Consider the following 15,351-nt stretch of genomic DNA (forward strand, 5'->3'; position numbering starts at 1 on the left):
AAGCCACTGAGCAGAAATACATTAAAGGGGGAATTCCTATGTGATCGTTCCGTATATAATTTTCTGAACATGGAAAAAACAAAAACAGAAGGGCTAAAATACTTCTAAAAGACACTGTTTTCTTGTTTTTGTTTTTGTTTTTCAAAGTCCCAACATGAGCATACTTCCTCACTTCTCTGCAGCTATGTAGCTGAAGAGTTGAGGCTTTTGAGTCACAGTGTCAGGTTCAAACCCCTGCTCTGCTGCTTACGTTCTTTGCGACCCCAGGCAAGTTCCAAAACTCTCTGATCTTCAGATCCCTTATCTGTTCTTCCTTTCTTTACCTCTGCTGGGCTGGTAGCCAGCTGCAGACCCAAGCTCCACTTTCAGTTTCAGGTTTAGCTGGCTCAAAGGAACTCCAAGCATGTCTCATTTTCTTTCTGGGACCAGTGGCTAAGGAAGGCAAGTTCTTCTCATAGTGTCTTTCAGTTCTGTCTCTCACTAAAAGGTACTGTTAATTACTAACTACTGCTAACTAGTATTAGCTTTTCCCCTATTCTGTTTCTTAGCTGCAGCCTGCCTGAAACAATGCTAGCTAATAGTTCAAACCGGGTTGGGGTAGGGATGGAGGAATCAGATCAACAGATTTCAAAATGACTGCTCTACAGCAATGAACTAATGGCCCAGTTAAGTCTAAATGCTGGTTTGCAAAACTTTGGATATATATTCACTGAAATACTCCTAAAATTGAATGACAGGTATATATGTGTCCTAAAAAATAGGCCTTGGCCAGATTTGGCCAACACGGCATGCTATATAAACCCATGCTCTGAATCCCACAAAAGCGTGGATCTTTTCATGTTCCTCTGAGTCAATTCAATCCAACAAGCATGTACCAAGCCCTTCATATTCTTCTACATGGTTTCTTCAACACTAAAATACCTCTACCACTTCTACCATCCCAGCAGATCCTTGTATTAAGTAATAGTTGCTTTTCAGTGACAGGGGAAGAAAGGGTAGGGTTAAAGAATTTTAGGTGTTCATTAATGAAGTTATTTTTTCTTGCAGCAATTTGAATAGAAAAAGCATTTAAGGGGTGCCTGGGTGGCTCAGTCAGTTAAGCATTCAACTCTTGGCTGGCTCAGGTCTGATCTTAGGGTCATGAAATTGAGCCTCACATCAGATTCTGTGCTGTCCCTACCCACTCCCAAAAGCATTCAAATAAAGCATATATATATACATACATTATACATTTACACACACGCGCATGCACATAAAACCTGAACACCAGTGAGCAAAAAAATCTAGTACTCTGAGTACAAATATCTAGCTTTTTTCCAGAAACAATGGTCTTTTCTAATCACCATCAACCTAAGACACTCCAGTCACTTTAGGTATTCATTTTTTGAGTATTTTGATAAAATAAATAACTACTCAAAACAGGAATGCTGTCGGGATTTCAGGTCTTAGTACAAATCTTGCTCACAGATTAGTTTCATTTTACCATTCTTAATTCTAAACAAACAGCCAGTACTATCCCTTCACAACCTCAAATCTTCCATGGTAGTTTCTAATTGGCAAATCCATCCAAAACTTTAATGAAATGATCTGCTAAGTCACTTAAATTGTTATCACTCTTGATGCTCACAAATTTTTACCAAATTTTGTGCCTACATTTGTATGTTTCAAGACTATCTCTTACAGCTTCCTCAACATTAAGTATTCACCAATTCTGCTTATTTCGAAGGCTTACTGCCTTTCACTTTGTTTGTGTAGTTGTCAAGTGTAAATATATTCTCCCTACACACAGCATTCCTGTTTTTCACGGCCCTCATTTATTGCATTAGGGATTGGCTTCGCACACCTGATAGCCACATACCCCAGGTAACAGTTATAAATCCTTTCCAATAATAGGTTTCTGCATTTTTTGAAATTCTGTTTCTGCTCTGCCATCAGATACCCAATGAAATGTGCCCTTAATTCTCAACATATAAATTCTGATTTATACTTCTTTTGCTCGCCTGCATTACTGAATTTTACCAAGAGGTGGCATACTCTAAACACAAACCTAAAAATTCCTTTTTTTATTTTATTTTATTTTATTTATTTATTTGACAGAGAGAAATCACAAATAGGCAGAGAGGCAGGCAGAGAGGGAGGAAGGGAAGCAGGCCCCCTGCTGAGCAGAGAGGCCAATGCGGGACTCGATCCCAGAACCCTGAGATCATGACCTGAGCCGAAGGCAGCGGCTTAACCCACTGAGCCACCCAGGCGCCCCTAAAAATTCCTAAACTTAAATGCTTCAAGTGAAGTAAAAACTAAATACAAACACAGAATGTTAGCACTAGAAAGAAACTTTTATTTCAAGATTTTTATTTATTTATTTATTTATTTAGAGAGATACAGCAAATGGGCAGGAGGGGTAGAGGGAGAGAAAGAAAGAGAATCTTAAGCAGGCGTCACGCCCAGCACAGAGACCAACAAGGAGCCGATCTCAAAACCCCAAAATCATGACCTGAGGGAAATCAAGAGTCTGACACTTAACAGAGTGACCCACCGAGGCATATACTATAAAGCAAACAATGATGGGACACAAGCTGGCTCAGCTGGGGTTGAGTTCAAGCCCCACAATGGGTGTGGAAATTACTAAAATAAAACTTTAAAAAAAACAAGAAAATACTGATAAATTATTACACTAAATTAAAAAGCAATGTAACATCAACAGCCTAAAAAATAAGTAAACAGCCTACCATTAACCAAGTGAAAAATTAAAAAGCTACAGGCTGGAGAAGATATTTGCAGCTCATAAACCACTCTCCCCCAAAGTTTTCAGGATACCTAAAGAACTTCTACAAGCAAATAAATAAGAAAAAGATAATCCAATAGAAAACTGAGAAAAGATTATAAATAGGCAATTCACAAGAGAGGAAGGAACCACCGCCAAAAACCCATAACCTGAAATACTCAGGTATTAGTGGTGACATGCAAATTAAAACAATGGGGAACTATTTCATATTCATGAGTCCAGCAAAATAAAAGAACCCAATCAATGAAGTGTGGCAAAGATATTGAAAGAAGTAGGAACCCTCATATACTTTACAGGAAATATAAACCACACAACTACTTTGGTCAACACTTTAGCAATATCTATAAAATTGAAGATGCACCTATCTTATGATTTATAATTCCACTTCTATATATATGTATCCTAGAAAAATTCTCACATTTGTACATAAGATGATACATACAAGAATGCTTTATCATTGTATGTAAAAAACTGGAAATAATCAAACTGCCTAATAACAGTAAAATGGACAACAGTATATCCATATAATATATAGCAGTTAGAAGAGGCGAACTAAGTACGCATGGCAAGGCTGTTGTGCAGAGAAGTAGACTGTTTACTTTGAATGGAAATAAAGACAAAGAAAAATAAATAAAAACAAAATAACAGGAGTAAACTAGACTTCACATGTTTTATTAAGATGAATAAATCTCCAAAAACCTAATATTGATTTTTACAAAAGTCCATATATATAAAACTTACAAATATCAAATTTCCAAGTCAAATTTTCATTCATATTCAAACTAATCTAGTAATTGCAAAACTCCTTCTAAAAGTGATATATATCTAAGTTATTTTTTATCAACTCAAATAAGTAACTCATATCAAGACCCACAGATAGCCAAATAATACTCACACTAAATTAATCTCTATTTTTCTGTATTTGGGTACATCTAGATACCAAGCTTAAAAAAGGCACTTAATAGCCTGGATGGCTCAGTCATTTAAGCGTAGTACTCGGTTTCAGCTCAGGTCAGGTCATGATCTCAGAGTCGTGGGAACCAGCACTCAGCATGGAGTCTTGAGATTCTCTCCCCTTCCCTCTGCTCCTGCCCCCAACTCAAGCATTAGTGCTCTTGCTCTCTCTCTCATAAATAAATCTTTAAAAACAAACAAACAAAAAACAAAAACCAGGCACTTAAGGCGGAGTCACTTAAAAAAAAAAAAGACTGTAAAATTTATCATATACTGAACGGTTTCTCAAAAAAATAAGGGGACGGGCGTAGGGTGGCTCAGTCAGTTAAACACTGGACTCTTGACTTCTACTCAGGTTGTGATCTCAGGATCCACGTGGGTTCTGCACAGGGTATGGAGCCTGCTTGAGATTCTCTTCCTCTCACCCTGCCCCTCCCCTACTACCTCTAAAAAAATAAAATAAAATAAGGGAAAGAGAAACCTAGAATGAAAGATCAATGGCAATAATCATCAATGGCTATTACTAAAACTATTATGTAAACGTCTAATGAAGAACTTTACCACTGAAAGATCAGGCAGCTAACAACAGCAAACCCACTGGTCAATCCTAACATAACAACAACAACAACAACAACAAAAACAAAAAGCATGTGCTTCTTGTGATGCAATACAAGATACATAGCACAACCTGTGAAGTACTCTTGCCAAAATATCATACTACAATCTGATCAAATCCCCAGATTAACCACAGGAAATAGAGGAGAAACAAGTTACATCACACGATACGGATGCATCCAACAGAATCTAAACTGTGGGAAATTCTATAGAGCAAATGATCTGGATTTTTCTCACTAAATAAATGGTAAGTGACACACACACACACAAAAGGGGGCTGCTACAGAATGAAACTTATTTATCAACCAGATGCTGTATGGAATTCTTCAGATGCTGATTTAAATAAACAAACCAAAAGAAGAAAAACATGAAACAATCAGGGAAATAGGCCAAATATTTAATAATATTAAAGAAGTACTAATTTTTCAAGTGTGCTAATAGTAATGTGGATGTATTACGAATCATATTTAGAGATATACACAATGAAGTATTTACAGATATAAAATGTCTGAGATTTGCTTTTAAGTTATCCATTTGAGAAGGAATGGGGGAAAAAAAAAGAGAAGGAATGGGGGGAGTAATAGAAGACACAAAATATACATTTCAAACTGTCAAAACTGGTCATGGATGTATGGTGAATCATTCTATTATATTTCTTTATGTATGAAATCTCCTCTATTAGAAGGATAAAGAGAATATCAAAGCACTAGACCAAAAACATCTGATTGGTGGAACTCTCAAACTTTTGCAACTGCTTAAGCCTCAGTAGACCTTCATTTAAAAATAAAAACCAGGGGGCACCTGGGTGGCTCAGCGGATTAATCCTCTGCCTTCGGCTCAGGTCATACTCTCAGGATCCTGGGATCGAGCCCCCCCACGCTCTCTCTCTGCCTGCCTCTCTGCCTGCTTGTGATCTCTTTCTCTGTGTCAATCAATAAATAAAATCTTAAAAAAAAAAAAAATCAAAACCAGGGGCACCTGAGGTGGCTTAATTGGTTAAGTGACTGCCTTCGGCTCCAGTCATAATCCCAGGGTCCTGGGACTGAGCCCCTCGCCTTGTATCAGGTTCCCTGCTCACCAGAGGGCCTGCTTCCCCTCTCCTGCTGCTCCCCGGTTTGTACTCTCCTGCTCTCTGCCAAATAAAAAAAAACTTAAAAAAAATAAAATAAAAACAAAAAATGTACATTTTAAGTATTGCCTTTAAGAATTACATTTGCATATTTTAAGTAATGACTTCAAGTAAAACATGTTTTCATTTTATGTCTGGTTTTTATTACTGACATTTGCCAATACACACACACATACTTTAGAGCACACAAAAGTAACCAAGTAACCAAGTTCTAAATATTCTAAATCCTAAACATCTCAATCTGTTCCTCCTTCCACTACTACTTTGTTTCAAGACCTTGACACTTGGTCAGTCTTGCTATAGCCTTCTCCTTTATGGGTCTCTTTTTCCAATTTAAACACACTCCACTCACCCCCATATTGTTTCCTTAAGTAGATCCCCAACATCTCCAGTATGAAATCCAAACTTTTACGACATTCATTGTCCTCAGAAATATGGTCCTTGGGGCACCTGAGCAGCTCAGTCAGTTGAGGGTCCAACTCTTGGTTTTGGCTCAGGTCATGATCTTAGGGTTTTGAGATTGAACCCTGCCTCAGAGTCTGTCTTCAGCAGGGTATTTTGTTTGAGATTCTCTCCCTCTCCCTCTGTCCCCCACCCCTACTCACACATGCTCTCTCTTTAAAATAAATAAATCTTTTCTTTTTAAGATTTTATTTACTTATTTGACAGAGAGAGACACAGTGAGAGAGGGAACACAAGCAGGGGGAGTGAGAGAGGGAGAAGCAGGCTTCCCGCCAACCAGCGAACCAGATGCAGGGATCGTCCCTGAGCCTAAGGCAGAAGCTTAAGGAAAGAGCCACCCAGGCTCCCCATACATAAATAAATCTTAAAAAAAGAAAAAGGAATCTGGTCTTTGTCTCTAAAACATTTCCACCAGTACCCAATATCATCCCATACTCCACTCATTTCAAACTGCTTAAAGTACATGTACAGTAGTTCCCAGAATAAACTAGGGATGTTCTTCTCTTCTAAAGCTCTGTTTCCTTGGACTAAAACCACCAACTCAATGCCCCTATTTCCAGGTTAATTCCAATTCCTACCAACTCTGTAAGACTCCCCTTTACCACCAACTTTTGTGCAAACTCACCCAGACTTTCCTTTCTCTCCTTTATTACCCCATATTTTCAAAGTAATCTATGCAATAGTATCGTATCACCCTTCTGGCTTTTGTCTATCTGTACTGCCTTTCAAAACTATTAAGTACCTCAGTGTCTGCAATAGAGTAGACGCTAAATTTTTGTTTTATGATGCATGCATCTTCCACTAACTAGATCTTTTATAAATAACTAGAACATAAGCTGTCTGAAAGCGGAAAACTTGTCTAACACATGGCACGCCAGTGCCTATCACAGTGCTTAGAATATATGAATAACTGGGATGCCTGGGTGGCTCAGTTAGTTAATCATCTGCTTTCAACTCAGGTCATGATCCCAGGGTCCTGGGATTGAGTTTCAGGCTCCTTGCTCAGTGGGGAGCCTACTTCTCCTTTTATCTGCTGCTTCCCATTTGTGCTCTCTCCCTCTTTGACAAATAAATAACATCTTTTAAAAAAGAATATATTAAACACTAAATAACCAATTACCAAATACTAAAAACAAATATTTCTGTAGCCATGGTGGGCAATTTTGTATAAAACTTGATTCCACTCCAGTTTTTAACTTTGTTTTTGGTATCTCGTTTGTTTTGTTTTGTGTTTTTTTGGTTGGCTGGCTGCTTAAATGTTTTTTTTTAAATGCAGGAAAATTTTGTATGCTTTCTTTTAGTGTCAAAGAAAAAACTGATTACCAGAAGCAAATACTTTATTTTTTTGAAGATTTATTCTGATTTGAGGGAGAGAGAAAGATCTAGCGTGCCAAGTGCTCAAGCTGGGGGAAGGACAGAGAGAAGGAGACAAGCAGACTCTCCACTGAGTGGGGAGCCTGACACAAGGCTCGATCCCAGGACCCTGAGCCAAAACCAAAAGTCAGATGCTTAACCAGCTGAGCCACCCAGGTGGCTCCCAGAATCAAATACTTTAATAGTTTACAATAAGATCTGTAGTGTAGATAGGACACACTTCATTGAACTTTTAGGTCACACTTTGACTAAAATTTGAGGAGGCTCAACAAATTATCATTATTGGACAACCTCAGTTTTCAGTTTTAAGTTTCCACTATGGTTTAATTGGAAATTGTAAAGAAGGGGAAAAAAACTACACAGCAGGAGTCAGGACTCAAGCAATGACCCTCAATTTCAAATTTTACAATGAGAATTTCTCCCTGGAGAATCAACAGGATTGTATGCATGTACAATCAACACTGAGTTAATATTATGTGCCACAGACAGTGCACAACTTATGTATATAAGCTTAAGTTGGGGGGAGAGGGGCATCTGCCACCAAAAAAGCCTGGACATAAATGAAAAGACAGCAGAAACAGGAGAAATTCACACCACATCTTAATTTTTGAAGGTTGGGTTTCAAGGCAGGTATGAAAAAGACATTAGAGGCTGAATTTAAGGAGAGCATCTGAGGTAAGACTAAGAAATTATAGACTTTCACTAGAAAGTCATTAGAAATAAAGCTATCTGGTTTGAAGATGATGAATCATCTTGATTTCCATTTTCTAAAGTATCTAAAAAACGTTTTTCAAAATAGTGAAATGGGTGTGCTCAGATTTATCCTATTTACCATCAAAAAAAAATCTATACACATAACTGAAGAGTCAGTATTAATGGTTTCCTTTTTCCATTAAAAAGGCACTATGGGGGGCGCCTGGGTGGCTCAGTGGGTTAAAGCCGCTGCCTTCGGCTCAGGTCATGGTCTCAGGGTCCTGGGATCGAGTCCCACATCGGGCTCTCTGCTCAGCGGTGAGCTTGCTTCCGCCTCTCTCTCTGCCTGCCTCTCTGCCTAATTGTGATCTCTGTCTGTCAAATAAATAAATAAAATCTTAAAAAAAAAAAAAAGGCACTATGGTTCAACTTTTCCCTCCAAAATAGATTCTCTTAACACCCATTTAATTAATTTAAAAATCTGGTGTCAGTAACCCTTTTTTTAAAATTAAGGAAAAAAGTAAAATGACGCTTTTGTTGACTTTACATTAAGATAGAAGGTGGAAAATAGTGTAAGGTGCACTACTTATTCAGAGTATAACAATATTCGTGGTTTCACTTTTGTATGGCACTTGAATTAACTTCTGGAGAAAAGTAAACCCTGCCAGACTCCAGCAGAGGGAGAGACGTTTGCATGAAACCTATCAAGTACTGACCAGAAAAGCACTTTGGTCTTCAAGTTCCTGATCTCAATTACTTTCTTTGTAAACTTCCAATCTGATTCCTGGCCTTAACAATAACAACAAAAAGCTCCATCAAAAGCTGCAATGCACCGAATCCATCTCCACTGTATATGATAGGTTTAAAACCCCTCTCTAGGGCAACGGATGAGAAAGTTCGACATAAATACCAGTAACACGTCGCCTCGGTACCTACAGCAGCGTCCCAGTAAAAATCCTTAATTCTTGCTAAGGAAAACTGGAAACCAGATCTGCCACCAATATCGTCAAATCCCTCCTCTTTGGCTCCAGACGGAAAACGTACCTGTGGAGTATCCTCTGCGCAAGCAAATACGGCACAGCTCCAATCCCGTGTCCTCTATCCCTTTTGTGTTTCCTCCCAGCCCTCCTTCCCTTTCCAAGCCGAACTTGAGCAGAGCATTTGGCTCCCTTATCTGCCAGCAACTGGCGCCAGGAGGAACGCGCTCCCGGGAGATGCGGAGCTTGGAGGCTGAGCGCTGCGTCTGGCGCGCTGCGGCCGCTCGGCTCTAGCAGGTACTCCCTGGCTCGCGCCTCTGCCGCCTCGAGGGGCCCCTCGCTGGAGCCAGGTCCCCGCTCGGGGCATTCCCGCGGCCAGCTGTCGTGCCAGATTTGCTACCTGCTTCCTGCCCCTCACCCCCGAACGAACCGCACTCCCGTCCCGCCAGGGCAAGTCCGGAAGCCTCAAGGCAATTCCGGGCTCCTTCGCCCCAGAAAGCACGGCTCCGGACGCACACTTGCCAGTCAGGTCCAACCCCCTTCCCTGCTAGCCACCCCTCAGGGCCATTCCCCCGCCGGGGCCTGCGTGGGTCCAGTACCATTCTCCTCACGGGGCGGACTCCGGAAGGGCAGCAACTCCACCTCCTCCTCCTCCGCGGCCTGTAGCCATCTATTGGGAAGCGTCTCCGAAGGCGGCAGCAGAGGCCGCCGGACAAGGACAGCCCAGGGAAACCTTCTCAGAACTAACTCAGCTCCGGCGCTAGCAGCAGAAGCTGAGTCTTTCATAATTGTGCGACCAACTCCTCCGGGTGACTGGCCACAGGGACGCGCCCGCGCCCGCCTCCGCCGGCGACGGGCCTGGAGACAGACCACGTGAGGGGCGCGTCGTGTGCGTCGCCGCCCGCGGGCTGGGTCACGTGAAGGGCGCGCGCTCCCTCCCATCCAGGCCGCCTCCCTCCGTGCCGCGCGCACGCGCCGGGCACGGGCGCCTCCGCCTACCGCTCCGGGTTTCCCGTGGAGGGTCGGGGGATTACTCAGGGTCTCCATTGGCTACCTGGGCGGGCCTCGCACCGACATGTGTCGGGAATGGAACTCGAGGGAGCTATAGTGAAGGCTGAAGGTTCCGGGCCTCTGGGATCCAGCCTGGAGTTGCGGCGTGGTCTCATCTCCGCTAGCCGGACCAACTGGGCCTGGCCCCTGCCTACGCTGTCCTGCGGCGTTTCCCAGCCTCTTCTCTGTGCGTTAGCGAGAAGTCTTACTCTCCTCGTCCAAAGTGCCACATCATCTTCTCACCCTAGATCACGTTCTTCCTCCAACTTCCTCTGTTTCTGCCAGAAAAAAAATTCTCCCACATTTAACTGTGGGCTCCATCCTTTCCTTCCAGAGGTGTCCCCCACAGACAACGCATACACCACCCGCCCTAACCAAAGGCTGCGGATTGTTCCCGGGCCTAATAGCAGCCTCTCTGCTTTTTGTTTTCCTTCGCTAAGCCTGGGTTTGACTAAGAGCGTTAGGTTACTAACTTGCTTTTCGCATAAGAGCTTTCTGCTCCCAAGGAAGAAGTTTGTCGGTCTGACCCTCTATTACCTGGCTCTATCGCAGCCCTTTTTTAAACACAGCTTTATCGAGGAATAACTGATGTACAAGAACCGTCACATATTTAAATGTGCAATTTCACAAGTGTCGACATGGGTATACACTCCCGAAATCACCATGATCAAGATAGTGAACGTGTTCATCACCCCCCACGTTTCGTCCCTTCCTTCATAATCCCTCCATCCTGTTCCTTCCCATTCCCATCCCTTAGCAGTCACTGATCTGCCTTCTGTCAATATAGATTAGTTTGCATATTTCAGGGATTTATATAATGGAATCATACAGTGTGACTTTTTGTTGTTGTTCTGGCTTCTTTGGGCGTAATGTTATGACCCACAGTTCAGTGAAATAGGATCTTCTCTCCAACAAAACTAATCTGCGCATTGCTTTACCTGACAAGCTTGGGCCATGCTTATGAACAGTCTTCAAGTATTCTGTATTCCTTCCCCATCTGGCGGGTCCAGCAGGACCGAGGTTAAAACAAAAATGTTCTATTAGGGCGCCTGGGTGGCTCAGTGGGTTAAGCCGCTGCCTTCGGCTCAGGTCATGATCTCAGGGTCCTGGGATCGAGTCCCGCATCGGGTTCTCTGCTCCGCGGGGAGCCTGCTTCCTCCTCTCTCTCTCTCTGCCTGCCTCTCTGCCTACTTGTGATCTCTCTGTGTCAAATGAATAAATAAAATCTTAAAAAAAAAATGTTCTATTATATGAGTCATACCTTTCCTACTAGATTATCAGCACCTTGGGGCAGGGATTTTGTCTAATTTATGCGGCCCTTCAATAAAGGTTTATTTTCTAGATCTCAGCTGGGCCTACACATTTCTTGCCTTAAGGGAGTTTGTAGTCTAGAAGGTGGAGACAAATCGGAAGATCAAAATACAATGAGATAAGAGTGCTTTGTTTTTCTGAGTCTTTGTGACTCTGGCCTTTTTTGTACCCACAAGTACTTCACCCCTTGTTTGGATGCTGTAGAAAGGTAGTAAGAATAGCTCCATGGCACTTGATCTCCCAAACTCTTGCTAAATATGAGCATTTAGTTTTTTGTGGGTTTTTTTTAAAGATTTATTTATTTGTGAGAAAGAGCGAGAGCAGGAGCAGGGAGGGACAGAAAGAGACAGAATCTTAAGCAGGCTCCATGCACAGCCCAGATGCAGGGCTCAATCTCACAACCCCACCAGAGATCATGACCTGAGCTGAAATCCAGAGTCAGACATGTAACTGACTGAGCCACCCAGGTGCCCCTTGGAGCATTTAGTTTAGAGTTAGAAATGAGGAATATAATTATTCTTGGGGTGCCTGGGTGGCTCAGTGGTTAAAGCCTCTGCCTTCGGCTCAGGTCATGATTTCAGGGTCCTGGGATGGAGCCCCGAATCGGGCTCTCTGCTCAGCAGGGAGCCTGCTTCCTCCTCTGTCTCTCTGCCTGCCTCTCTGCCTACTTGTGATCTTTGTCTGTCAAATAAATAAATAAAATCTTAAAAAAAAAAAAAGAAATGAGGAATATAATTATTCTTTAAGTGAACTAATGAAAATTTTTAATTCACAAGTTATCAGAAGCCCTGAAGTTCACACATGCTGACTTTCCATGAATTTAATCATTAAAAAATCAATTTGGGGAATGAATTTATTCATTAAAAAAAAAAAGTACTGAGTTCCTAAGACTATGTTAGAAACAACCCTCTTTAATGTTCAGGGATGAACAAGATGGATACATTCAGTGTTTCAGAAAATGTTCATTAAATGCTCTCTCTGTCTCCCTTTTTTCCATAGGGGCTCTGTTTCCATTTTGGTCAATGACATCTCTATTTCCCACTCTTACTGGATCACATACTCATTCTCCTCCCTATCCTTCCCCTAATTATTTGCAACAATTCAAGAAACATTTACTTTTACAGTTTGTTTAAAGTAGTAAGTGAAGTGTTATATGTGATCTTTTTTAAAAAATGAAAAAGTAGGGGCACCTGGGTGGCTCAGTGGATTAAGCCGCTGCCTTCGGCGCAGGTCATGATCTCAGGGTCCTGGGATCCAGCCCCGCATCAGGCTCTCTGCTTAGCGGGGAGCCTGCTTCCCCCTCTGTCTCTGCCTGCCTCTCTGCCTACTTGTGATCTCGCTCTCTGTCAAATAAAATAAATAAAATCTTTAAAAAAAAAAAAATGAGGGGCGCCTGGGTGGCTCAGTGGGTTGGGCTGCTGCCTTCGGCTCGGGTCATGATCTCAGGGTCCTGGGATCGAGTCCCGTGTCGGGCTCTCTGCTCGGCAGGGAGCCTGCTTCCCTCTCTCTCTCTCTGCCTGCCTCTCCCATCTACTTGTGATTTCTCTCTGTCAAATAAATAAATAAAGTCTTTAAATAAAAAAATTTTTAAAAAATTAAAAAGTAGGGCGCCTAGGTGGCTTTATGGGCTGGGCTTCTGCCTTCAGCTCGGGTCCTGGGATTGAGCCCCAGGTCATGGTCCCTGCTCAGTGGGAGTGTCTGCTTCCCCTCTTCCCCTCACTTGAGAGCACTTGCTCTCTCTCTGGCTCTCTCTCAAATAAATAAACAAAATCTTCTAAAAAAGGGGGGGGGAGGGTGATAAAGCATGGCACTGCACCAATTCTTAGATTTTCTTCTTTGTGTATTTAGAATTTACTGTAAGATAATTGTAGAATTACAGGAGGTTTGCAAAGAAATACACAAGGAAGTACAAATAAGCTTCCCCAGTATCTCTTCCCCTTCCACCCCCCCAACATCTCATTTAACCACAGCACAATATCAAAACCAGAAAACTGACACTGACACTATCTGCAGAGTTTACTTAAATTTCACTAGTTATATATGCATTCATTTGTGTATATGTTTGTGTGTAGCTCTATACAACTTTGTCAGTGTGTAGCCTGGAGTAACCACGGAAGCAATCAAGATACTTACACTATTACCATGAGATCCCTCATGTTACCCCTTGATAGCCACACCCCTCCCATCCCACACCTAACCTAACACCCTGCAGTCTGTAATTCTAGCTCCATAATTATGTTATTCACAATTGTTATATAAATGGAATCATACAGTGTGCATCCCCCTGTGGTTAGCCTCACTAAGCATAATTCCCTGGAGGTTCATCCAAGTTGTTGCTTACACCAGCAATTTCTTCTTCTTCATTATTGAACAGTCCCCGTGATCTGGATGTACCAAAGTTATAGGATTTCTTTTCCTTCAGTGCCCGCGGTTCTTGGTCACCCCGCTTCAAAAAATGAAGGGGTAGACCAGACAGGGTAGTGGGCAGCAAAGCAACATTTATTGCGCAATAGTAAAGTTTATTGAATGCTAGAATATAAAGCTCCCAAAAAGGGAGGGGACCACAGAGGGTTGCCGCTGGAGGTTCTAAGTCTAGGGTTTTTATGTGCTCATTACAGGACTGTCTTTTGTTGTTTTATTTTTTAAAGATTTTGTTTATTTATTTGACAGAGAGAGATCGATCACAAGTAGGCACAGAGGCAGGAAGAGAGAGAGGGGGAAGCAGGCTCCCTGCTAAGCAGAGAGCCTGATTCAGGGCTGGATCCCAGGACCCTGCATCCTGATGTGAGCCGAAGGCAGAGGCTTAACCCACTGAGCCACCCAGGTGCCCCTACAGGGCTGTTTTAATCTGATTAACCCTCCCTGTGCCTGTCATCCAATCAGGTTTTTGTCATCTATCTACCATGTGGGAAAGAGGGGAGGGCTGCTCCCAGGGTGCTGAAAAATCCTCTTAAGGGTGGTTTCCTCTTAGGGCAGTGCCCCCCTTGTCCCTGCCTGCCTTTCTTCCAACTATCCTTCATCACCACAATTTTTCCACTCGTCTTTTGAAGGGCATGTGGGCAGTCTGGACCACTACAAACAAAAGTTGCTCTGAACCTTCGTGTATAAGTTCCTCCATAAAAATAACTCTTCAGGGCGGCTGGGTGGCTCAGTTGGTTGGGTGACTGCCTTCGGCTCAGGTCGTAATCTTGGAGTCCTGGGATCGAGTCCCGCATCGGGCTCCCTACTGGGCAAGGAGGCTGTGGCTTCTGCCGACCTCTCTCTTCTCATGCTCTCTTTCTCTCTCATTCTCTCTTTCTCTCTCAAATAAATAAATAAAATCTTTAAAAAAATAACTCTTCATTTCTCTGAGATAAATGCAATTGTTAGACCCTTCATGAATCCATTTTTAGTTTTAGAGGAATGGGTTATATTTTGAAGATAGAGCCAAAGGATTACCTGACAGATAGGATGTGGGCATGAGAGAAAAGAGGAGTCAGGGGTGGTTTGAAATGAACTAATGTATGTCGAACAGTGCTAGAACATAGTAAGGGCTCAGTAAATGTCAGCACACACATGACTGCAAACAACGCAAACTATGAAGAAATGAGGAAATCCATGAGGCACTGTAAGCTACAAGCGTTGCCTTAGAAGACAGTAGGAATCACTCTCAGGACGTTTAGTGCATGGAAACCCTTTTGATTATTTGCATAAAACTGAAAAAGAAGAGTTCCACTTCCTCCTAGGAGGTAGAAACCCACAAGAGAATGTCACTCCTATTCTAACAAGAAAAAAAGCCAGACAACCTGCAAAACTATAATTTTCAAAACTCATCAGAGAACTGAGGTCATGGTAGGCAACCAAGAGAACTGAATTCCAAGGAATGACAGGCATCTTCTAGGAAAGACAGGAAAAAGACTTTAAAAAATATATATTTATTTATGGGGGTGGGGAGAGGGAGTATGAGAGGAGGGAGAGTCAGAGGGAGAAACAGACTCCCTGCTGAGCAGGGAGAAATGTTT

The 15,351-nt window shown here is 42.3% G+C and overlaps 1 protein-coding gene across 5 annotated transcripts in view; it reads right to left on the reverse strand.

Moving 5' to 3' along the window:
• TRPM7 (transient receptor potential cation channel subfamily M member 7) overlaps window positions 1–9,877 on the reverse strand; it is a 110,362-nt gene extending 100,485 nt beyond the window's left edge. For 3 of the 5 annotated variants that reach the window (XR_004285827.1, XM_032343697.1, XM_032343699.1), the window contains exon 1: window positions 9,589–9,877. Coding sequence is in view for 3 of the 5 variants with exons in the window: in XM_032343697.1 (XP_032199588.1) it covers window positions 9,589–9,591 (3 nt within the window). In the remaining 2 variants the exon portion in view is untranslated. Of the gene's footprint in view, window positions 1–9,056; window positions 9,567–9,588 lie in introns of those variants that run through there. The other 2 variants (XM_032343696.1, XM_032343698.1) reach the window with 2 other exon arrangements.
• Between the last annotated feature and the right edge of the window lie 5,474 nt (window positions 9,878–15,351).

The sequence above is a fragment of the Mustela erminea genome, chromosome 5 (genome assembly GCF_009829155.1).
Source record: "Mustela erminea isolate mMusErm1 chromosome 5, mMusErm1.Pri, whole genome shotgun sequence".
Classification (NCBI taxonomy): domain Eukaryota; kingdom Metazoa; phylum Chordata; class Mammalia; order Carnivora; family Mustelidae; genus Mustela; species Mustela erminea.